At 41.7% G+C, this 25,013-nt stretch overlaps 2 protein-coding genes across 2 annotated transcripts; one reads left to right on the forward strand and one right to left on the reverse strand.

The window, feature by feature from the left end:
* Positions 1–2,298: 2,298 nt before the first annotated feature.
* On the forward strand, positions 2,299–4,055 carry LOC132871559 (claudin-4-like). Its single transcript, XM_060905811.1, has one exon. It carries the CDS (start codon positions 2,467–2,469, stop codon positions 3,139–3,141), a length of 675 nt encoding a protein of 224 aa, XP_060761794.1. The 5' UTR covers positions 2,299–2,466; the 3' UTR covers positions 3,142–4,055.
* sbds (SBDS ribosome maturation factor) lies at positions 3,476–25,013 on the reverse strand. The gene is made up of 5 exons (XM_060905810.1): positions 24,838–25,013; positions 24,527–24,656; positions 15,659–15,859; positions 9,036–9,200; positions 3,476–4,565 (listed from the first exon to the last, which is right to left on the reverse strand). The coding sequence occupies exons 1-5, from the start codon at positions 24,963–24,965 to the stop codon at positions 4,440–4,442; spliced, it is 750 nt and encodes a 249-aa protein (XP_060761793.1). The 5' UTR covers positions 24,966–25,013; the 3' UTR covers positions 3,476–4,439.

The following is a 25,013-nucleotide window of genomic DNA, read 5'->3' on the forward strand; positions in this document are numbered from 1 at the left end:
GTGTAATTTACTTAGTTACTTTTAAAATCAACACTGACAACTACACACAACGGAGCGACCTGGCAGCCAAAATTCTCTCAAAATCTTCCATTTTTAACAAAGCAAACCTGGCAACCATGTTTGATTACAAATTGTCACAGTCGCTCACTAGTGTGGACGTTTTACATCTCCAGTGTGTCTCTTTTCCAGTTTTTCAATGCCTGTTGGTATGTTTTTTTCTTGTAAACATGTGTGAAAAACACAGTATATAAAGAAGTTTGTGTAGCCTTTCGGGTGTTCACAGTGTCTTCTCTTTCCCAGCGAACACAGAAATGGTTCTGCGCAAGTGCAGCAGAAAGGTTTCTGATTGGATACGCTCCGACATGTGATGTGTTGTCTTGACAATGTGCAATATCATAACAATATTGCCCGCTCATTCTCCATTGGGTAGAGCGGCGTTATACATGTACGATAAGCTAACAATATTGCATGCTATCAAACCAAATAAATGAAACTCGCTAGAAGGGAATAGAATACATGTTTTTATTCCATAGGAAAAGTGTCCTGTATGTATAATAATAAAGAATATGTATGTAGCATAAATAGAGGATATTACACAGTCGTGCGAAGATCTGAAGTTTATCTTTGAGTGGGGAATGTATGTATCACAAGTGAGGAAAGCAATCGAGTGAAAATATTTTCAACACAAGAAGATAAACTTCATATCTTCATGCCACCGTGTAATATTCTTTATATTATATGGACACATCCACAAAAAATACACAAGTTGATGAAAAGAATTTCAAATGTTCACCATTTTAACAACATACGTCTAGTTAGCAGGAAAACACTGGGAGTGATGTCATCGGAGTCAAATATTGGGAATTATTATACATGCAGGACACTTTTTCGATGGAATAAAAACGTGTTCTATTCCCTTCTAGCGAGTTTCATTCATTTGGTTTGATAGCATGCAATATTGTTAGCATATCGCTTATCCTACGCATATTACATCACTCTACCCAATGGAGAATGAGCGTTGAATATGGTTTACGATATTGCACAGTTGTCAAGACATGACGTCAGACATCGGGAATGGAAACTTCCACAATAGCGAGCAACTGTGACAATTTGTAAACAAACATGGCCACCAGGTTTGCGTTGTTAAATACGAAAGATTTTGAGAGAATTTTGAAAGAGAAAGATGCATTGAACACCCGAAAGAAATGTGTGTGTATGTATAATAATAATAATAATAATAATAATAATAATGATGGCTTTTTTTCATGATATATCAGATATATTCCATTCAGCTAGCATGATATTGAACTCGTCTTTGACTCATTCAGTATCATGCTAGCTGAATGGAATATAGCCGATATACCACTCAACACCAGCCAATATTATTTAAATATGTCACGCAGATCCGCGATGTATTTTGTATGAAAAGCACGAGGTTTTCAACACAAGAAGATAAACTTCATATCTTCAAGCCAATGTGTAATTTTCTTTTTATTATATAGGCATATTCACAAATAAAAAGTACCCAAATTGATCAAAACAATTCATCAATTTCCTCACGAGTGACATATAGATTTATGTCATGGTTTTGGTTCCCCATGTCCGGGATGTAGCTCATATGAAAAATATGAGTGGTATATTTCCCAGTAAAACATTCGTGTCCATATAACAAGATACAATTGTGTAAGGGTTGCTAAAATGTTTTGTCTGAAATGACATTTTACAAATTAAAAGGCCATAAGTATTAATTTACTTTTTTTTATTCAAATTCATTTAATGGACCTAAATGATGAATCTGCTGTTATGTTATGACTAATATGCAATAGACCTAATTTTAAATCACAGTTTGATGCTTCTAAATGTGTAGTTCTTTCCATTTTCAGAGTGTATAAACATGAATTCTTGTCCTTACATGTGAATTATTTTGAAGTGCTGGTAGATTTGGTATAGCAGTACAAATTTGGTATGGCATTAAAAAAGGATTACATTTAGTCTGAAGGTACGCTGACAGTTCTGATTTTGTACACACCTTTACAAAACAAGTTTACTCAGTTTACAGCCATTAAATAGTTTATATTGTTTCTCATAACATATAAAAAGGATGTTCTTTGTTAGCTACTTCCCTGTACACAACTTTAACGTGTAGCTGTGTCCTATTTGAATAAAATTTGCTTCCAGTTTTCATATTTTGTGGTGTGTCTGGCCTTCAAATTCAATACACTGTTGTGTGTCTGCTCACAAAAGAGGTCAAGAGAGAGGAGCTTGTTGATTTCACACAGGGACATCTTTGTTTTCGCCTTGAGGCAAAAAAAAAAGAGAACAACCAATGAAAGTGTTTTGAAACCATGGATAAAAAACAGCACTGAATACTCTGTGGTCTCCACACCCACAGCTGGAACGCAGATAGGCCGGTCTGCTCCTTAAGTGAGAGCTCGCAGTTTCTTTTGTTCCTCACTGAAGCTCATCATGGAGAAATGGGACAAGTGGTTCGAGCAGGCCAGTGTCTGCGTGGCGGTCTCTGGCTGGATTTGTGCCATCTTTACCAGGACCCTGCCTGTGTGGATCGTGACTGGAGCTGTTGATAATTCCACAGATACGCTGTCATTGTACTGGGATGGAATCTGGTTGAACTGGCAGGAACCGAGGATAGGAGACTTGCATTGCCATTTCTATCAGACTCTTTTGTCCCTGGCTGGGCGCTTTAACTCCTGGAAAGTGTCTGTTAATGTTTTGATTGGAGTTGGAGTCATTCCAATGGTGCTCTACATAGTGGCCATAACCATGTTTGCTCAGAAGATGCGAATCAAGGCAGCAGCTGGATTTGTTTTCATTTTATCCGGGCTGTTGATGTTGGTGATTATGAGCTGGATCACTCATGCAACAAACAGTGATTTGGACACATCCATTCCTTTGAAAAGGGACTGGGGAGCAGCTTTATATTCCGGGTGGATCGGAATGGTGTTGTTTCTGATTGGAGGAGGAGTGCTGAGTACTTGGTGGTTTAAATCTGCTCCAGCGCCACAGGAACAAATAAGAACGATACAAGCAGCAGCAATACCAGAAGCAGAGGATCCACTCTTTGCAAGGCATCATGCTGCATTTATTCCAAGTCCATATAGGCAAACCACAAGACCGATTTGAAAAGATAGAACTTGAACACTCTGAATTCATGATACTGTAAAATCTGGGTCTTGCATTGCTGACATTTTGTACATTTGAAACTATTTGAAATGATTGAAACCCTGATTATCTATTTGAAACAGCTTTAACATTTGAAACTTTTAAGGTCTCACGTTTCATCGTTCACAGTAGCAGTGTCCAGTATTTCGACATCTGTTCAAAATGCAGTTTTCAAATATACAATTTTTACATTGTTAATTCTATAATTTATTACTGTAATACAGCCTCCCTGATGCAGGCTAATCTGTATGTAGTTTACTACCAAGTGATGTGTGTACAAGTGAGACATGAGAAATGATTTACATTCGTTTTTATTCGCACTTTTTTTTTTAAACATTGCTTATCCTGATTTTGGAAAAGCTTCGTTCCAAGTCAAATATATGGCACAAATTTGAGAAGGCAGACTATACTGAGTGGGTGCAGGGAAAACCTAAAAGCAGCTAGTTGTAAAAGTTAGAGCCCTCTGCTGGCTGTGAGGTGAACTGCAAGCCTGAAACCATCCTGTTCTTTCGAACTGACCTCACCCCAACTGTTGAAGCTTTGCATATCTCCTGAGTCGTCTTTCAAAGAAAAGGTAAGCCGTTCGGTTCCAACTGGGGGCGGGGCTAGGTTCTAGGCCATAAAAAATGTAAACAGAAATCTGAAATGAAGAAACTTGCTTGATTCATCGTATGGCAAACTTGTTGAGGGAATTTTGGATATGATTGGAATATTCCAAGCCATTTTAAAATATTACAAAGTACACCTTTAAGCCAAGAAAACAGAATGGGGTGAGGTGGAAGGGGCAAAGAAAACTTCTCATTGGGATAAATATTTCTGATGCTACACATCGCATGTGTACTTGTATTTATTTTAATAAATCAATCTTTTACCTGGCTTGCAGTCATACAAATCACTTCAAATTTTCACAGAAAACAGACGCTTCAGTTGCGATTTGTGTTGGATTATTCATTTGCTCACTACTATTTATACCATATGGATAAATCCATTTAGGAAGATTTACTGAGGCCTCAAAACAATAAATATGCCTAAAGTATGCCATTATAATTACTGGTCTATATTTTTTTAAAAATCTAAATCATGAGCAAGGCTGTGTCGCAAACTAGAAACTTCACCAAATGTGGCTTAAGGCTTCATTAAATCCAGTCCCGTTATAGAAATCAACTAAAACAGTCTTGATACATAAGAGAGAGAAGTTATTTAATATGGAAGTAGTTAGTGTAGCAAGTGGCATGAGGAGGCAGATTCAGGACAGGTTATTAGAGTTTCTCATCTCCTTCTTCCACATCTTTCAAGCTGAGCACCTCCACCGACCCTTTGCCTTTTGTCTCGCAGCGAATCAGCTCATCAATTTCCCGAAAGCAGCCTGGATCTATCAAACAAACCTGTGAGGAACGAACATGCATTTTAGTTGCATACTTAAAAATGTAAAAAAAATTTTTTTGTTTTAATTGAATTTAAAAAAGGCTGTAAATCTACTCAGCGATTAAGTAAGACGGAAAGATTGAGGTACACATGCCCACTAGATAAAGCACAGGCACATCTCCCTGTCCATTCCAACTCACAGTTAAAACTGTATATTGTCCCACTATTATGCAGTAATGGTGTCCTGTGGGAATGGGAGCAAAACGGCAAAGTCGAAACGTTAATTCTCCCCCCCCTCCAATCAACCTAATAACATTTTCAGAAATATTTTGCCACAGCTCCAGTAGGACTCGGAACCATCAGATTTAGTGTTGGGACTGGTTATGACATTGCTGGTGGTAATAAAATGTTCCGATACTGTGACAGCATTACTCGTACTCAAAACTACAAACAAACAAACATTGATAGATACAGCAAGAACAAACTTTGTGGCAAGCCAGACATCGAAAAATTTGTGAAGTGGGACCTTCTAACAGCAAAAGTGGAAAAAAACTCAGTACGTTCTTGACCTGAGAGCAAAACTCCACACACCGAGTCACCTAATCCAGGAAAACTTGCTACAGGTGCAAGAATGGCAATCCCCGATGTATAACAGGGGCACGGCTACATGCATTTGCACCTAGAAATAAAGTGCTTGTTTTGCTGCCCACGTCATAGGCTCCAAATTACTTGCAAAGTGGCAAGCAAATTTTGAGGTCACATGGCACGTTGGAGAAGTCAGTCATCGACTATGAGATCAGGTGAAAGGATAGAGGCAATGCAGTTCAAAATTTACCACCTTAATCTCCTGAAACTGTGGAGAGACGAGGTTCCTGTGGCTCTGCCAATGGTGGTTCCTGAGGGGGAGGAGCTGGGCCCGGAGGGAAGTCTAAGAAGTGAAGCCCAAGTCACCCCAGTCCCCTGTGGAGACCACCTCACCACCTTTCGCTGTCCCAGAGAGTACAGGTTGTCAGGCTGCAGGAAGACTTCTGCGATGTGTTTTCACTCCTGCCCGGTCACACTAATCTCACAGAGCCCCACATTGATACCCCTTCCACAAGTAGTGGTGCACAGCGACCCATATCAGCTCCCTAAAACGGCGCAAAAAAAAAAAAAACACCAAAGGAACTCAAGGCTATGCTTAACATGGGGGTAAATTGAGGAGGCACACAATGATTGGAGCAGCCTGGTGGTTTTGGTCCCCAAAACCCACAGGTCTGTCCGGTTCTGTGTAGACTATGAAGTCAGTCAACGCAGTGTCTAAATTTGAAGCATATCCAATGCCTCGCACAGATGAACTGCTCCATCGGTTAGGTGTAGCTTGCTTTTATTTGACACTGGATTTGACTAAGAGCTACTGGGAGATACCCTTGACACATTATCCCATGGGGGGAAGGCCTTTTCCACTCTCTTTGGATTACACCAGTTCGTCACTCTTCCATTTGGGTTGTTTGGAGCTCCAGCGACATTCCAGCATCTCATGGACAGACTCCTCCACCCACACAGTGCATTTACAACATCTAAAGGCTGTCCTGAGATCGCCAAGACATGAGGTACTCACAGCAAACCCAAGGAAGTGTGCAATTGGGCAGGTGAAAATATGGGCTTCCACTTGGGTCATGGGCAGGTGCGTCTTAATTTGAGGACTGCAGTGATTGCGGCCTGCCCAAGAACAAAATGGGGGTGAGGCAGTTCCTGGGGCTGGCTGGTTATTACAGGAGGTTTGTGTAATTTTTCAAACGTTACCAGCCTGTTGACTGCCCTCACTAAAAGGGGGTACCAGATCTGGTCCAGTGGACAGAACCATGCAAACAGCTTTTATCCAGGTTAAAGCGGTTTTGTGTGGGAACCTCCTGTTGCATTCACCTGACTTTGATCTCCCTTTTGTCTTGCAGATTGGCACAAGAGACAGAGAGCTGGGGTGGTTTTGTCCCAGGTGGTAGAGGGGGAGGAGCACCCCGTGCTGTACATCAGCTGCAAGTCCTCAGTATGAGAGATGAAGTACAGCACGACCAATAAGTAGTGTCTCGCCATCAAATGGATGGCCATCACTATCCGATACTACCTGCTGGAATGCCCTTTCATTCCCTGTTCCGACCACGCCTCGCTCCAGTGGCTCCACCACATGAAGGATACCAATGCATGGATCACTCGTTGGTATCTAGCTCTTCAGCCCTTTAAGTTTGAGATGATCCACTGCCCAGGGGTACAGTTGGTGGTGGTAGATTACTGCTCCCTGGCCTGAGTTGGGCAGTGAGGGTATGCGGTAGCAGGGGCGTGGTCAAGCGTCAGCTGCAGGTGGTGAAGAGTGCCGGCAGGTAACATGTGAGGAGTTTTACCCGGGTTTGATTACTGGTGTGTTTTCTGTGTTCTTTCAGAGAGAAGTCAGGAATCAGGGAGACACAGCTGAGCTACCCAGCACTACTGTAGTGTGCGCACGGATGTGGGGGGGGGGGGGTCGGGGTCACTGACAAGTGATCGAATTACCAAGTGAACAAGAGTGCTCTGAGAGCAAAATATCCCCCGCTACAATATATTGCAAACAAAACTGTAATATGCGTATAAAAGCCTTTTGCCAAGTTTCATGAAAGTCCTTCAAAAATTGTGAGAAGAGTTGATTTCAGAAGGTGAGAACCCTTTCCAGGACAGACAGACAGACGGATGGACTTCGCCACAACATAATCCCCCTTCGGGCCTTTCAGCCAGCAGGGGATAAAAAATGAAATGCACCTTGAGTTGTCAAGCCTGTCTCCCAGTTCCTCATTCCTGCAAGTGTTTCACCGTTATTTAGACTTATTGTGATGGCAACATTTGGAACCACAATTACATCTACTGTTAAAGAGAATCTAGTACATTCCCATAAGTTAGGAAGAGAATATTTGTGGTGTACCGTTTTAGGAAACTAATAAAAGACAGTTGTTGGGATGCGGCCTGACATGAAACAGAGCTACTGGTAACCACTGCAAAGTTGACTATTTTTATATCACACCATGTTGCAAAGTAGTCTTGACTATCGTTGTCGGCTTTCCATCGCTAGTGATGATGACTGCTTCATTAGGATGCACAGAAACTGAGATGGGCCGTGAGGCCCGCATCAGAGCTACTCTCCTAATGAAGCACCTTGCACAACTGACTTGCCGGGTGATGTCATCCGTTGGCCATTTGAGTGGCTCTTCCACATGCCATCTAGTGGTGTGCCACTGACCCTTTTGGGTTCATCTGCCACACTGCACCGAAAAGCACCCTGCTGCCAGCACCTTATTGGTGATGTACTATTTAACCCATAGCTGGAACCCAGGCAGATGCTACCACTCCAGGTCAGAGTGGACCTGGGAGCAATGGTGATTAAGGGGTAACTTCACTTTCCCCAATACTCCAGTCCTCCCGGACCTTAGACTCAACACCAGTAGCAGTTTAAAGTCATACCTAGGTCTTGACTATAACACTAGACCAGACCTGGGCATTTTCTGGCCCGCGGGCCGCATCCGGCCCTTTGGTTCATTCTGACCGGCCCGCGTAAGGTTAATTAGAAATTACAAAATAAACGTATTTTCTAATTTTACCTCATGCATGGACTGAATGTGCATTGCTTTTATTTTGAAGTTGTGTTCAACAAAAACGCAATGCGCGTGATATGAAATCCCACAAAACCTAATCCCGCGATAACTACTTCCGTAATTTGTCCAGACCAACCACAAACTTGTACGTCATCCTTCAAACAGTCCAGCCAATCACATAGTGTGACGTCACCAGCAGGCGCCGGAGCCCGAGCCGATCTGTAGATCTGATACCTACACCGAATCGACTGATGATCATCTGTCAGCTGTGCTTCGCATCTCCACCTCAGACATTCAACCTGACTCTGATGCACTCGTTAAAGACCAACAGAGACTAGATTTCTCTCACTGAACAAATAAAAAACACCAAATGAGGTGATTAGACTACAAACGTGAGCATCATTATTATAATATGATGTATCTTGTTTGATATTTGGAGTAGAAAGCCAATATTGTGATGTCTTTATTGTGTTTTGGGGTGAATGTGACTTAAAAAAAAAAAAAAAAAAAGGTACAAACGTTCACATTTTGTTAACCGTTGTTTTGGGAAATTTGATTGAATAAATGACATTTTTTGTAAGGCAACCTCGTTTCTTCCATACTCTTACCAGTCTTAGCAGCTTGTAAAAACAATGATATTTATTGCTTTATATAAAGAAATACAATTAATATTATGCAGAATTTAGTTCAGCCTTATGGTCCGGCCCTCCACAAAATTTTCTGTTTCTCATGTGGCCCTATGGAAAAAATAATTGCCCACCCCTGCACTAGACTATATTATACAGGACTCCTGTACTCCATGTTCTCATATACTTCTGTGCAACATTTAAAAAAAAAAAAAGTCAAATCCAAATGAATCTTTCAGGATTGAAACACCTCACAAAACTCTCTCACCATCTCCAGCTGATCATCAAAGTCTTCACTTTCCACCACCGTTATGAGGGGTTTAAGTTTCTCTTTCAGCTTCTTCCCATCTTTGGCTGGCAGGATGAAGCGGAGTCGCATGTGAGCTCTCTGAATCTGGATGGATTCCTTCAACTGTTTAATCACTTCAAGTGCCTAGATGGGGAGGAAATAAACAGTGATTAACAAAAAAATGCCTGTCATTCTTATTACTGGGGATTATATAGTTATTAGATCTTATGATATTAAGGAAGTATATACAGTGGATATTAAAAGTGTACACACCCCTTTAAAATGATAGATTTTTCTGATGTTAAAAAAAAAAAAGACCACGATAAATAATTTCAAAAACTTTTCCCACCTTTAAATGTGACCTATAACCTGTACAATTCAATTGAACAAACAAATTTGTTAGGGGGAAAAAAAATAAAATAAATAATAATAATAATTAGGTACAATAAGCTGGTTGCGTAAGTATGCACACCCTTAAACTAATACTTTGTTGAAGCACCTTTGGATTTAAAATTACAGCATTCAGTCTTTTTGGGTCGGAGTCTATCAGCCTACCACATCTAGACTTGGCAATATTTGCCCATTCTTCCATACAAAAGCGCTCCAAATCTGTCAGATTGTGAGGGCATCCCTTGTGCACAGCCCTCTTCAGGGTCACCCCACAGATTTTCAGTTGGATTTAGGTCTGGGCTCTGGCTGGGCCATTCCAAAACTTTAATTTTCTTCTGATGAAGCCATTCTCTTGTTGATTTTGATGTATGCTTGGGGTCATTGTCGTGCTGAAAGATGAAATTTCTCTTCATCTTCAGCTTCCTAGTAGACACCTGAAGGTTTTGGGCCAAAATTGGCTGGTATTTAGAACTGTTCATAATTCCCTCCACCTTGACTAAAGCCCCTGATCCAGCTGAAGAAAAACAACCCCAAAACATGATGCTGCCACCACCATGCTTCACCATGGGTATGGTGTTCTTTTTTGGAGGGACGTTTAGTTCTCGGTAATGTCACTGTTGTCCCATATTTTCTCCACTTCTTGATGACTGTCTTCACTGTGCTCCATGGTATATCTAATGCCGTGGAAATTTTTTTTGAACCCTTCTCCTGACTGATACCTTTCAACAATGAGAACCCTTTGATGCTTTGTAAGCTCTCTGTGATCCATGGCTTTTGCTGGACGATGCAACGGAGTAAATGTCAGGAAAATCCTACTAGGCCAGCTGGGGTTAATCAGAGTCATTTTAATTGATGGCAGGTGTGAACGCAAAAGACTGAATGCTGTAATTAAATCAAAAGGTGTTTCAACAAAGTATTAGTTTAAGGGTGTGCACACTTATGCAACCAGCTTATTGTACATTTTTTATGTCCCCCCCCAACAGATTTGTTTGTTTTTCAATTGAATTGTACAGGTTATAGGTCACATTAAAAGGTGGGAAAGTTTTGAAATTATTTATCGTTGTCTCATTTTTTACATCAGAAAAAAAAACAATCATTTTAACAGGGTGTGTACACTTTTTATATCCAATGTACATGTTTTATAGATCCCTTTATTAACCAGGCATCTTTGATGGTTTGGCTCTTTAGGAGTTAAAGCGCAACATCAAAATTAGTTCTTGTGGGGGCGTCGTGGTTCAGGTGGATAAGGCGCCATACCATAAATCCGGGGACCCGGGTTCGATTCCGACCCGAGGTCATTTCCCGATCCCTCCCCGTCTCTCTCTCTCTCTCTCTCTCTCTCCCCCGCTCATTTCCTGTCTCTACACTGTCCTATCCAATAAAGGTGAAAAAAGCCCCCCAAAAAAATCTTTAAAAAAAAAAAAAAATAGTTCTTGTACTGTACTCAAAACCCCCCACCTCCAATGGAAATTTTTCCATATCATCAACAGTACATCCTTAATATTTAATGTATCCCCCCTTTATAACTATGGTACATACTTGTCAACTGTTGGAAACCAAAAACCCTAATAGCTGGGGTCCAGGGGCTGCAGCTTCCCGACGGAAAATGCTTTTAAGCAATTTAAACCCGAAAATTGTGGTCTACTGCACTGTTTTGCAGACGACTTTTGAAACATACATTAGCTGTCTTTGTTACCTTCCTCCTGCCACTGGTGACACAAATTCCCTTTTATTGCATACTTTCCAACCAACAATGTGTATATATAAATGATCTTTCTGTACTGATACAAAGTGTTTGTTAGCCATGTCAATGTATTATAGAAATAGCAAGGTGACATAAAATACAGTAACGTGCAAACTTGGCATAACAGCAACATACTTTTCAATAAAATTACCTAATGCTTCAAGGAACTTGAATTGTTCAAACTACAAAAGCAACTGAAATGCTTAAAACATCTAGCCTATTGTGCGAGTATACCATTTTCAAACAAGAGTGCTCTGAGAGCACAATATCCCCCACTGGCAATTATGTCATAACTCTGGTCAAATGCGATTGAATTTAACAAAATTGCAATATGCATATTACCGACATACAACAAAGAATCCTGCCAATTTTCATGAAATTCCTCCAAAAATTGTGAAGGAAGTTGATTTCAGAAAGCAAGCACACCTTGATGAAATTGCCAAAGTACAAGTTTGTTAATAATCAAGGGCATAACTCTGGTAAAATCTGCCCCAATTAAACTAAATTTCAATATGCGTATAACGGTCGTATAACAAAGCCTTTTGCCAAGTTTGGTGAAATTCCTCCACAAATTGTGAGAGGAGTTGACTTCAGAAGAACATACACCCTCATGAAATTGTCAAAGTAAAATCGTGAGAGGAGTTGATGTCAGAAGGTAAGCACACCATGAAATTGTGAAAGTACAAGGTTGTTAATCAAGGGCCACAACTCTGGTAAAATACGACCGAACCGAACAAAGTTACAATGTGTGTACTAATGACATAACACCTTATGCTAAGTTTCATGAAATCCCTCCAAAAATTGTGAGGAGTGTGTTTTCATTCTGAAATCAACTCTTGTGAAATTGTCAAATTATAATTTTGTTAATCAAGGGCTGTAACTCCGGTAAAATGTGACCAAATTTAAAATTACAATATGCGTATTATCGACATATGTGACCCCTCACCGAATCCAGGGACGCATGTCGGACGAAACGAATCCAAGATAATCGCAAAAGAAGCATTTTTTTTTCGAAATTTGTGATTTTTGTTTTTTTCCATCATGTGCAAGGTGAGATCTTGAAGAATGCAATCAGTATTTCAGATAATAGATTGTTTTGTTGGAAAAGCATACATTTTTTGTTGCAAATTGTCTCGTTTTTGTCAGGACTGTAGCCTGCTGGGGGGGGTGGGTAAATTACCATATGGGCCATTCACATGATGATTTAAGTCATTTGTTTGTTTTTTTCCGCAAATCAGCTGTATGATCCGAGTTGAGCGCATGGCTACTTAGCTGCATACAGGCATGTGATTTCACTATGGAATGAGTTACTAAACAGAGCGCAGAGGAGCTGAAACACCGTGAAGCAAACAGACACACAGTATTTACATCGGAGATAACCATTTCTAGCAAAAAAAAAAAAACGCAACCTCGTTTTCCAGATTGAATGGAATACTTGAATGATCGGATGATACACGGACCATTTTAGGATTACATTCCATCAGAGGCATTGGTGTGTGCAAGGCGCCATTTCTCTTTCTGATGGGGTAAGTTTATTAATCTAAGGCTGTGTGGTTATTTTTGCATGTAACGGAGAGTGTTGTGGTTTGGTTAAGCCTAGGTCACAACCGGACGTACGATTTTTTGGCCGTGCGATTTTTGGCGTTTCCCAAATCGCTGCGGTTTTTTTTTGTTCACGGAGAAAGACGCGCGTTGGCCGTAAGTTTGTCTTGCAACCTGAAAAAAACGTAAGCGCCTGTAGAGTTTGTTTGACATGACAAAGAACCTCTGCGGCCGGTCTGCGGCTCGAAAATCAGCACATCACGCGCGCGCTCTCGTGCGTTTCACGCGCGCGCTCTCGTGCGTTTCTTGCGTTTTTTGCGTGTAGGAGCACATACGGCCGGTTGTGACCGAGGCTTTACATGAAACTAGTGTTGTGTTAGTTGTGTCATCATCGTGCTATCTTTCTTTCTTACGGTGTGAGTAATTTTTCAACCACAAAACGTTAAAGTATACTTTAGGACTTATTTTTGTACTTCATAATTGTGTTGGGCATACTTTGCATGGAAGGAAAATTGACGTGGTGATCTTTGTTTACATGAAAGTAGTATCGTGCTAGCTCGTAGGGGGTACGGCTTTCCTTAATATCATGCAGATGAGCACCATTATGTGCCCACCCTGCACCCAGAGTAGCTGAGATGGAAAACTTTGAGGGCGATTTTCTCCCTTTTCTGTTTTAAGAAGTATACACTTTCAAAAGGCCACACATTCTTCAAATATTGTCAGATCTCCACATGGAAGGCATCATTGGAAAGCTTAGAAACTGTACTTTCTGAATCTGTCAATAACTCAAAATGCCCCCGGGCCGACATGTGTCCCTGGATTCTGTGATCTGCCACATATAACAAAGAATCCTGCCAAGTTTTGTGAAATTCCTCTAAAAATTGTAAGAGGAGTTGATTTCAGAAGGTGAGCACTCTTCCTGGAACGGACGGACGTCACCACGACATAATCGCCCTTTGGGCCTTTCAGCCGTAATAGTTAGAGGTATGATAGTACAGTGTTTCTGGTGATCATTGCACTGGCATGTTCAGGGCATGCTATATAGCATGTCAATCAGACTTGCCAGTGCTGCCTACACATTATAACATTTTTTAAAAAGTTTTCAGCTTAAACTTCGGGGAAGCCATGGCCTAATGGTGAGAGAAGCAGCTTTGGGACCAAAAGGTCACCATTTCAATTCCCTGGACCAGCAGGAATGGCTGAAGTGCCCTTGAGCACAGGCGCAGATAGAGGGGGGGACGGGGGGGATTCGTCCCACCCAGATTTAAATTCACCTCATTCGGTCCCCCCCACTTATAGGGAGGAAAAAATGTCTATGCTGTCTTTCTTTGCATAAGGCAAACCTCACGGAAAAATCAAAAGACTAATTACCATTCGGTTTATTGAGGTGCACAGCAGTGTATACATAGCTGCAACTGCGCAGGGGGCGTCGTGGCTCAGGTGGATAAGGCGCCATACCATAAATCTGGGCACCTGGGTTCGATTCCGGCCCAAGGTCATTTCCCGATCCCTCCCCGTCTCTCTCTCCCGCTCATTTCCTGTCTCTACACTGTCCTATCCAATAATAAAAAGGTGAAAAAAGCCCCAAAAAATGTCTTTAAAAAAAAAAAAAATAGCTGCAACTGCGCAGACTGCACGGGTTGTGAGCTCGAGCTTGGTTGCTATGGTTACCCACAAGTTTGACAGGCATATCGGGGACAGCGCCTCCTAGTTCAGGACCCCAACACGGCATGATGAAGGGTGCCAAAAGGCAGAAAACGATTGCATTGTTTTTTTCAAAAAAAAAAAAAAACGACTGTAAGTAAACTGTGCCTTACTTTATCATATCACCTTGCAATTTTTTGATAGTCTGTTCAAAGTAATGTCGTAGTGAAAGTAAAATCGTACGGAGTAGAGATGCCTTTCTGGTAGCCTCCTCCTTTCGGTGGTAGCCTGTAGATACAGTGCTCAGAAGGCAGTTTTAATGTTTAATCTGGCGTTCCCTGCCATAATTTCAGCGAGCATATTGTTTCATAAGGAAACTTTGCGAAGAGTTGTTGACTGACTGCCGCTCACGCAACACACAGGCATAGTTAGAAAGTCGGGATGCACTGGTTTACACTTTACACACACACACGTAGCCCAGCCTCTCGCTATGGTTAACAGTTGGAACTTAGCGGTTTTAAAACTAGTTTTGCAATTTCTGTGCGTGATGATAATGTGCAAACTTTGGATTTCCACAGGCTATGTTAAAATGTTATGTCACACTTTTATTTACCACCATAAGTTGTAAAATGAATAGAAAATATAGTCAAGACATTTTTCTGGCCATTTTGAGCATTTAATCGACCCCACAAATGTGATGCTCCAGAAACTCAATCTGCTCAAAGGAAGGTCAGTTTTATAGCTTCTCTAAAGAGCTCAACTGTTTTCAGCTGTGCTAACATGATTGTACAAGGGTTTTCTAATCATCCATTAGCCTTCTGAGGCAATGAGCAAACACATTGTACCATTAGAACACTGGAGTGAGAGTTGCTGGAAATGGGCCTCTATACACCTATGGAGATATTGCACCAAAAACCAGACATTTGCAGCTAGAATAGTCATTTACCACATTAGCAATGTATAGAGTGGATTTCTGATTAGTTTAAAGTGATCTTCATTGAAAAGAACAGTGCTTTTCTTTCAAAAATAAGGACATTTCAAAGTGACCCCAAACTTTTGAACGGTAGTGTGTGTGTATATATATATATACACACACACAAAATGGAATCATTTGCTGACAGCTCAGTCCCCCCCAGTTCAAAATTCCTATCTGCGCCCCTGCCCTTGAGCAAGGCACCTAACCCCCAACTGCTCTGGGTATGTTGTACGTCACTCTGGATAAGGAGCATCTGCTCAATGTCATGAAAGTAATGTAATGTAGACAGTCGAACATCCCACTCACCTGCTGCTTTGTGCTCTTCGTGGCTTTGACCGAGTAGTGAATGTCCTTCATGGCTCTTTCTATCAGGCTCACTGTATAAGGGCGCTTGGTTTCCGGATTTACACATTTCTCAGCCACAATCGTAGCAATGTCCCGGAACATCTGCTCTAGCTGAGTCTGTCGCTCCTTATCGGACACCTGAAGTTCTCCTTTTGCTAAAATCTGCACCAGGAAAAACAAGAACCACAAATCAATCGCGCACACTCACACACGCTGAATAAAAATGAAAAACTCAAATACCCGAGTCAGTCTTATATTAGGACTGGACAATTAAAGGTGTTTTATTCCTAACCAGAATTTTGGGATTCCACTATTAATTTAAACCCTACTGTATATACATACTCACTGGCCAGTTTATTAGGAACACCTGCTCTTTCATGCAAGTAGCCAAACCACCAACGTCAGGGTCTCTGACCATGGCATAGTTGTTGGCGCCAAACATTGATTTATTCTTTACCTCATCGCACCTGCCTTCAGAGTTCTGCTGCTGTTTACGTTATGACACACTGTCTCGTCTGCACCGTTTCTGCAATTTCATTTCAACATTATGATGCATCATGTGTTAGGATATGTATCCTCAGCTGAGTTATGTCAGGCTGTGTTACATCATCTTACGCTCGTTCGTGTCATATTTATACATTATGGGATGTTTATACGGCTCTTTACCAGCTGTTGCAATAGTTAAATGTTTACTGTTTTATCTTCATATTTGTTGTTTGCACCGTCGATGTACCGTGGCCTGTAAGAAGGTTGAGGTGATTTGAGTAATTCAGAAACTGCTGATTTGAGATTTTTCCTCATATTATAGTACTTCCAGCAGGATAACGATCCACAGCACAAGCGGTCTTCAGTCTCAGCCTGGTCCTGTGCATGTCTGCGTTCAATGTACTTCAGCGGCCTCTTCAGTCACCAGATCTGAATCTAGTGGTGCAGCAAGTATGTGGATCAGACTCTCATAAGAAGGTTTCCAATGCATTGTAAAATCCATGTCATGAAGAACTGAAGCTGTTCCGAGAGCGAAGGGTGTCCTATCTAGTATTAGCATGGTATTTCTTTATAAAAGTGGCCAGTTAGGGTATTTACTAGGGCTGTAACGATATGCGTATCGAAATCGAAATCGCGATACGCGGAGCCACGATCCGTATCGCGATACAAGAAGGCAGAATCGCGGTACACCCTTTCAAACTTCTCCTCAGCCCAAAAACAGAGGCTCTTCCAAACTTCAATTTATGAATACTTTACTTTTTATTTAAATTACATTTTAAACTTACTTAAATTACTTTTATTTTTTTTATATCTATTAGTAAGTCGTTTTTTCAGCGACCTGTGACAATCTTCTGCGAGTCACGCAACGTCCACACTCGCCACTGGCAGAGCATTCATTTCTTTTAAGCGGTCGCCATTCTGGTTGCGACGCGGGGAGCGAATCTGTAAACAAGCAGCTCATTGGCTGGCTAGGTGTGCCACAAGCCAATCACATGACCGGAAAGGCATGCAGTGTTGCCAGATTGGGCAGGTTTAGGTGCTTTTTGGCTGGTTTTGAACATATTTTGGGGTGGAAAACGTTAGCAATATCTGGCAACACTGAAGGCATGTCTGCTTGGGCGGAAGCCTTCTGCGGCAGTTACATTTTGACACGCGAGCAATGTTTCACCATAAAAATTCCGTAATTTCCATCTGTTTTCCGCGATCACAGAAAATCATTGGCCCTATGAGAGTGAGACAGTGAGAGCCCCCCCCCAAAAAAAATCTTAACGGATTTACACGATTTGGAAAAATGACTTTTCAGAACCGAAAAAAACAGAGCTTCTGGCTCAACAGTATTATTTTGAGAAATAAAACAATCTTTGGATATACATTTGTTCATTTTTGCATACATATTACTCATTCTCTGCAGTGGTCTGAATTATTTGTTATTAAATAGTTAATGTAAGTAAGTAAATGTTAATAAGTCAAATTTACTACTTTAAAAAAAATTTAAAAAAAAAATCGTGGGCGTATCGAATCGTGGGTCAAAAATCGCGATACGAATCGAATCGCGAGTTGGGTGTATCGTTACAGCCCTAGTATTTACCACTCAACAAACACACAACAGTCTCTGGAACAGAGTTTACACAGAATGGTGCAAAAAAAGAAACATTTAGTTCTGTGGGTGGAAACGTCTTGATGATCAGAACGGTCAGAGGAAAATGGCCAGACTGGTTCGAGCGGCCAGGAAGGATATAGCAACTCACAGCAACTCTTTACAACCATGGTGAGCGGAAAAGCATCTCAGCATGCAACGCAACAACAGTAGACCACATTGGGTTCCCACTCCTGCCCACCAAGAACAGGAATAGGGATGGGAATTGATAAGATTTTTACGATTACAATTCCATTTTCGATTCTGCTTAACGATTCGGTTCTTTATCGATTCTCTTATCGATTCTCATTTGAAAAAAGAGGAGAACAAACAGGTCGATTAGCATCAACTTTGTTTAGTTTAGGAGTAACACAGATTCACCAGTCCGAAGCGTGTCGAAAACGTGACATTCATTTAAAAGTATCGTATGCTGTGTGCGGAAACGTTTTTGCATATTACTGGTGTTCCCTCCCGACGATGTAATATCTACTTTGCAATGGCTGCAGGTCGCCCGGTTGTCATCTTTCCTTGAAAAATGCAGCCAAACTTTTGAGCGTTTAAACCGCTTGGTTGCCATGTTTACTGCATGTCGCTACGCACGTTGCGTAACTTGCGTAATATACATGACGTTAGTCGTGCCCGCTGGAATCGATAAGGGAATCGTTAGCAAATCTGGCAAACGATTCCATGGAATTGAAACACTGGGAACCGGTTCTCAACAAGAACCGGTTTTCGATTCCCATTCCTAAACAGGACTCTTCGACTCAACAGCAAGTTCCTGTTAAATTGCCAGGTGATTGTATATCGAGTCAATACCTGATAAACCAAAAAATTCTCTTTTCCATTCTTCATATTCAAACAGAGAATCACTAAGCTTCATGTGTAAAATATTACAGGCGTAATGGCAGCTAGTGTTTGGACAATTTTTATCTGGTGTTTTGTTAAATTCAAATCTGACATCAACACAGCATTTCAGAGCAGTATTGTTCCTGAGAGAAAACTCAACACTGCACAGGTGAATACCCACTTATGACAGACAACAAGAAGGTAAGTAAAACTGGGGTGGGTTTCCCAAAAGCATCGTAGCACAAAGATCATCATTAAATGGTCGAGCAAGCAGCACAATGAACACTCTCTCTCCTAGTTAAGATGTTCTTAGCGTTAAAAGGCTTTTGGGAAACCCACCCGTTTTGATCCAAAAATTGTTGCGATAAATAGCTATTTGTGATTTCAATAGAATGTTTTCACTGACGTCACCAAAACACGAAAGTCCCAGATGTGCGCCTTATTGGCGGCATTGATTTCCGTAAACAAACAAGGCTTGCATTTCACACAGGAAAAAAAACAATTATATATATATATATATATATATATATATATATATATATATATATATATATATATATATTAAAAAAGATATCACAAATTTTAGTAATGGCATCCACCAAAGAAACTTGCAATGGAGCACTTGCATGTGACGTCACAGCCGATCCAGATTGTGACAGACGCCATCTTGTCGGTCAAACGCCATATTTCCGCCTTCTACTTCTACCTTTTCTTCTGGAAAACCCTACTATATGCAATTCTACTACAACGGCTGCGGCTACAAGCTCTCCCTACCTGTGCACGTTTATGTTTTTTGTGTGTATTTTTGCGTGTTGTTCGTCTGTACCGGACTTCAATATCCACTACAACCGTATGGACTTACTGGACATTGGTTTCCAGCAGAAAATGACGGTTTGTAGCGATTTCCATCGCACGCACAACATTCCGGACGAGAAAAAAAAAAAACATTCCAGACGAGATAGCGAGACTAGCGGGGTCTCCGTGGATTGTTATCAGAAGCAAAGTGAAGGAGGTGGCGCTGAGAGCGGAAGCGAAAGCGAGGCTGCAGAGCCGGCCTGTTGACTAAGCTCAGAAAACAGCCACTCAAACCTCCACTGCTAAGCCTCTACCTCTCCAACACCAGATCCATGTAAACAAAACAGATGATTTGGAATTACCTTATTCTATAATCGACTGGTCAGTGCAGTACTAGTAATACTTAAGTGACTTACCCATCCAGTGAGGATTATTTTCTTGTTTACAAGATGCCACATCTGAGTCGCTGACAAATCCTGAATTTCTGTAAAGATAACTGTGCAGAGATTTATAAGCACGCAGTACTTCACCACTGAACAGCGAGGGAAAGTTAATGAGGTAATTATACACGTCTGGGTATTCCACCTCTGGCAGTTCAACATCCACTGACACAGTTGTGAAAACTCCATCCGGAAAGCCATAAGGGTCACTAATCTGTAGATCGTTTATTTTAGACATATATCTAGTTATCTGTTCATTAGAAAAATGAGCCGTGTAGTCCGTCGGTTAAAATTGATCCATTCTGTACACGAGTGCAGCAGTATTCAGCTGTGTTGTTGCCCGACAAGATGGCGTCTGTGTACTTTCCGGTCACGTGACTGCAAGATCTCTATAAGAAGACAGAAGCTGCTATAAAGTATATAGAAGGCCTAGAGCCCAGTGTAAGAGCCCGCTATCTGGAGACACTGCAGTTAATCGACAGCCTGGAACCATACGAACCAGGAGAGGAACTGAGTGAAGACAATGCATTGCTACCAGCTGGGACATACCCAGACATCAACTACTTAATTTTTTCGCCAAGTCCATACACTGCTGAGGATCTCAAGTCTTTCAAGGGACTAGAAGTCTATAACCAGATGTGCTGTGGCTGGGTCAGGGAACGAAAAGCACGGAAATTTGGTGACAAATGTCTGGTGAAAGCAAAGGTGTGTACTGTGTACATTACACGTACAGTGATATACTGTAGATCACGAATGCACATCCCCTGTGAGCATCTCTCAGCTGACAGCAGATGGCAGACTGTGATTTTACTCTCAAGAGAAAACATACAGAAGCACCATCACGGCTAGACAGTAGAAATATAGTGTCATGTTGAATTTTAAGACACTGATCAAAACTTAAAAAACTCATACCGGATACAAAGGCTACGTTCACACTGCAGGCTGAAGTGACTCAAATCCAATCTTTTCGCCCATATGTGACCTGTATCCGATCTTTTATTGACAATATGAACGACACAGATCGGATTTTTTCAAATCCGACCCAGGCCGTTTGGATATGTGGTCCTAATTCCGATTCCTATCCGATCTTTTCATATGCGACTTCAGTCTGAACCGCCAGGTCGCATTCATCCGACTTACACGTCATCAACAAGCCACAAACGTCACTATTCTGCGCTGAAGTAGGCGGCGGGTCTCTCAAAAAAAGTTACAACAACATGGCGCATAATCACGGGCGCAGATAGAGGGTGGGACTCGTCCCACCCAGATTTAAATTCACCTCGTTCGGTCCCCCCACTTATAGGGAGAAAAAACGTCTATGCTGTCTTTCTTTGCATAAGGCAAACCTCACGGAAAAATCAAAAGACTAATTACCATTCGGTTTATTGAGGTGCACAGCAGTGTATACATAGTTGCAACAACTCACATAAAACAAAACAAAGACTGATATTCGGTTGGTTGAGCTGCGCAGACTGCACAGGTTGCGAGCTCGAGCTTGGTTGCTATGGTTACTAACAACAAGTTTGACAGGCATATCGGGGTTGGGGTTGGTTTGCTGGCAGCTTTGTCCCCCCCAGTTTTTTGTCCCTCCCAGTTCAAAAAACGTATCTGCGCCCCTGCGCATGACATCAATGCGAGGGACGCTTCGGGCTGTGAAGGTTCTGAATCTTCTCAATGGAAGGACGCAGAGGTTAGGGAGCTGATTTCCATTTGGGGGGATGCAGCTATTCAAGCTAGATTGGATGGGTCATACCGCAACCGGGCGGTTTTACTTCCGTAAACACTGGCCATGCTCACTGCGTGTGACGTCGTCGTATCCTGCAATGCGCATGCGGAACACTTTTAGGTCGCTTTTCGTTCATACTGAGGATCACATACAAGTCGCATATATTTGTTAATGTGAACGACCTCACAAAAAAATCGGATTTCACAAAAAAATCGGAATTGAGCATTAAGCCTTGCAGTGTGAACGTAGCGAAAATGAACTCAACACACTTATGTTGTCCGGATTTTTGTCGGTCAGATCCTGGTTTAGTTTGGCAAGCCAGAGACGATGACGACGCTGCTCTGAAATTTTTCTGGTTTCCTCCCACTGATTTTCAATTATTTTAGGTAGCCGTGCAGATGTTTCTCACGATCTGAGCGATTGTGGCAGCCCAAAACTCTGCAGTAATTCACCATTATTTGGTTAGTTTATCGAAAAATTCACAAAGATCGCTTGGTGGTGTAGTGGTTAACACGGTCGCCTCACAGCAAAAAGGTTCTGGGTTTGAACCCAGCAGCCGGCGAGGACCTTTCTGTGTGGGGTTTGCATGTTCTCCCCGTGTCTGCGTGGGTTTCCTCCGGGTGCTCCGGTTTCCCCCACAGTCCAAAGACATGCAGTTAGGTTAAAGGAAAAGGCAACTTTTGTACAAAATCAGCACAAATAGATAGATAAATATATAAAGTAATCGATCATGGAATTTATAGAGAAAGAACAGACCGCATAACAGTATCTTTTAACTTTTAATAATATGGGCTTGCGCTGAGCTCAGCGAAGATGCGTTCCGCCATATTGATCTACTGCGTGACGTCATGCGGCCCACCACTGAAAAGAACTCTTCAGTGCTTCATGGTAATAAGGTAAAAAACCAGTACAATCGCTTCTTCAAAGTTTCACCAAATGGTTTTATTTATGCAACTTAAAGCTCATAATACTGTATAACTTTGGTTGAGTAAAAACACGGAGCAAAAACATGGCTGAATCCTGAATGACTCCTATTTGGATTTGTCCTACCAAGCCTACTGCGCATGCGCGAAGCGGCTCGGCTCTCCCTTTCGGGCGCTCTCGTTTTCTGTTAGAATTTGGTAAAGAAAGAAAGAAATAAATAAATATTATTTACCAGCTTACCGGGTCCATGAACATAAATCTGACAGCTGACAAGGTCGGGATATAAACAAATCGAATACAAGCCACCCGCCGGGACTCCTAATCACAGTGATCTGCTTGTAAACACTGTTTTCATGGGCCCAGTGACGTCACAGATCAGAGGGAGGCGCATTAATGAAAGATTCTGATTGGTTTATAGTTGCCCACAATCTCAAAATGGCTGCCTCCTCCAACTTCGACTCCTCTGTGTCAATTCATGATTTCAAAGTTAAAAATATTTTTTCATGTTCGATATACAATGGAAATAATTAACGGAATTGATTACGTATATGTTTTTCTCCTATTACACACCTGGTTTTGTACAAAAGTTGCCTTTTCCTTTAATGGAGCACTTGCATGTGACGTCACAGCCGATCCAGATTGTGACAGACGCCATCTTGTCGGTCAAACGCCATATTCCGCCTTCTACTTCTGCTTTTACTTCTACCTTTTCTTCTGGAAAACCCTACTATATACAATTCTACTACAACGGCTGCGGCTACAAGCTCTCCCTACCTGTGCACGTTTTTTATGTTTTTTGTGTGTATTTTTGCGTGTTGTTCGTCTGTACCGGACTTCAATATCCACTACAACCGTATGGACTTACTGGACATTGGTTTCCAGCAGAAAATGACGGTTTGTAGCGATTTCCATCGCATGCACAACATTCCGAACGAGATAGCGAGACCAGCGGGGTCTCCGTGGATTGTTATCGGAAGCAAAGCGAAGAAGGCGGCGTCGGGACCGGAAGCAAAAGCGAGGCTGCAGAGCCGGCCTGTTGACTAAGCTCAGAAAACAGCCACTCAAATCTCCACTGCTAAGCCTCTACCTCTCCAACGCCAGATCCATGTAAACAAGACGGACGATTTGGAATTACAGCTGGAATTACCTTATTCTATTCTATAATCGGCTGGTCAGTGCTATACTCAATACTTAAGTGACTTACCCATCCAATGAGGATTCTTGTTTACAAGATGCCACATCTGAGTCGCTGACAAATCCTGAATTTCTGTAAAGATAACTGTCCAGAGATTTATAGGCACGCAGTGCTTCACCACTGAACAGCGAGGGAAAGTTAATGAGGTAATTATACACGTCCGGGTATTCCGCTGGCAGTTCAAAATCCGGTCGTGAAAACTCCGTCCGGTAAGCCATAAGGGTCACTAATCTGTAGATCGTTTATTTTAGACATATATCTAGTTATCTGTTCATTAGAAAAATGAGCCGTGTAGTCCGTCGGTTGAAATTGATCCATTCTGAACACGAGTGCAGCAGTATTCAGCTGTGTTTTTTACCGACAAGATGGCGGTTGTGTACTTTCCGGTCACGTGACTGCAAGATCTCTATATGGGACGGCCTTGGGCTGAGGTGCCCTTGAGCGAGGCACCTTACTCCCAACTGCTCCCCGGGCGCTGTTAGCATGGCTGCCCACTGCTCTGGGTATGTGTGTGCTCACTGCTTCAGATGGGTTAAATGCAGAGAGGAAATGTCACAAGTGTGTGATGAATAAAAAGTTGTGCTTGGCTTTGCTGTTGATGTGTCCAATGCCTCCAATATGGCCGACTTCCGGTTTGATGACGTCACGTGAACATACTATACTGAGGAGGAAAAAAACATCTTTCTGATCATTTTTAGCCATAATAATAAAGCTTGACTACGCACCTGTCTTCCATACTCCTCGAAAGAAAGAAAGATTATACTTTTGTCTCAAAACACACCTGTTTGCAGATTTCTGTTAAGTCACTTGTTCCAAACGCTTTTGACAGATCGTCCTTTTTCGCCACTTGGCCCTTTGACACGTTTATAAACACTGTGTGTGTTTGGAGGACTTCATCCAGATCTCTCTCTCTAACGTGAAGAAAAGCAGGTTTTTTTTCACAACACGGGTTATAATTTCATTGTTTCTCACAAGAACTATAACGTGACTGCGTAATAACATCTACTAGAACTTGTTTTGAATGTTAGCTAGATTGGCTAACCAAATGTAGCCATCATTGCTAGCTACAATTAGCAAAAAGGCTGTACTTACGCTCCCGATCTCCAGCTCATCACTTTATTTTTGTAACACGCTATTTCAAATCGTTTGCCTCCTTTTTTCATCCTCACGACCGCCACATTTGTCAGGCGGATTTGATTTGTGGGTGTAAATATCGACATTTTGCTTCCTGGTATAAATGTGACACTTCTCCAGCGTCTCTCTTCTTC

This window comes from Neoarius graeffei, chromosome 23, assembly GCF_027579695.1.
Source record: "Neoarius graeffei isolate fNeoGra1 chromosome 23, fNeoGra1.pri, whole genome shotgun sequence".
In the NCBI taxonomy this organism is placed as follows: domain Eukaryota; kingdom Metazoa; phylum Chordata; class Actinopteri; order Siluriformes; family Ariidae; genus Neoarius; species Neoarius graeffei.

Coding starts and splice junctions, on each gene's coding strand:
- LOC132871559 (XM_060905811.1), top strand. CDS start 2,467: ATGGAGAAATGGGACAAGTGGTTCGAGCAGGCCAGTGTCTGCGTGGCG.
- sbds (XM_060905810.1), bottom strand. CDS start 24,965: ATGTCGATATTTACACCCACAAATCAAATCCGCCTGACAAATGTGGCG. Junction 15,860..24,526: donor TAACAGAAATCTGCAAACAG/GTGTGTTTTGAG, acceptor TTCCTGGTGCAG/ATTTTAGCAAAAGGAGAACT. Junction 9,201..15,658: donor CGAAGAGCACAAAGCAGCAG/GTGAGTGGGATG, acceptor CTCCCCATCTAG/GCACTTGAAGTGATTAAACA.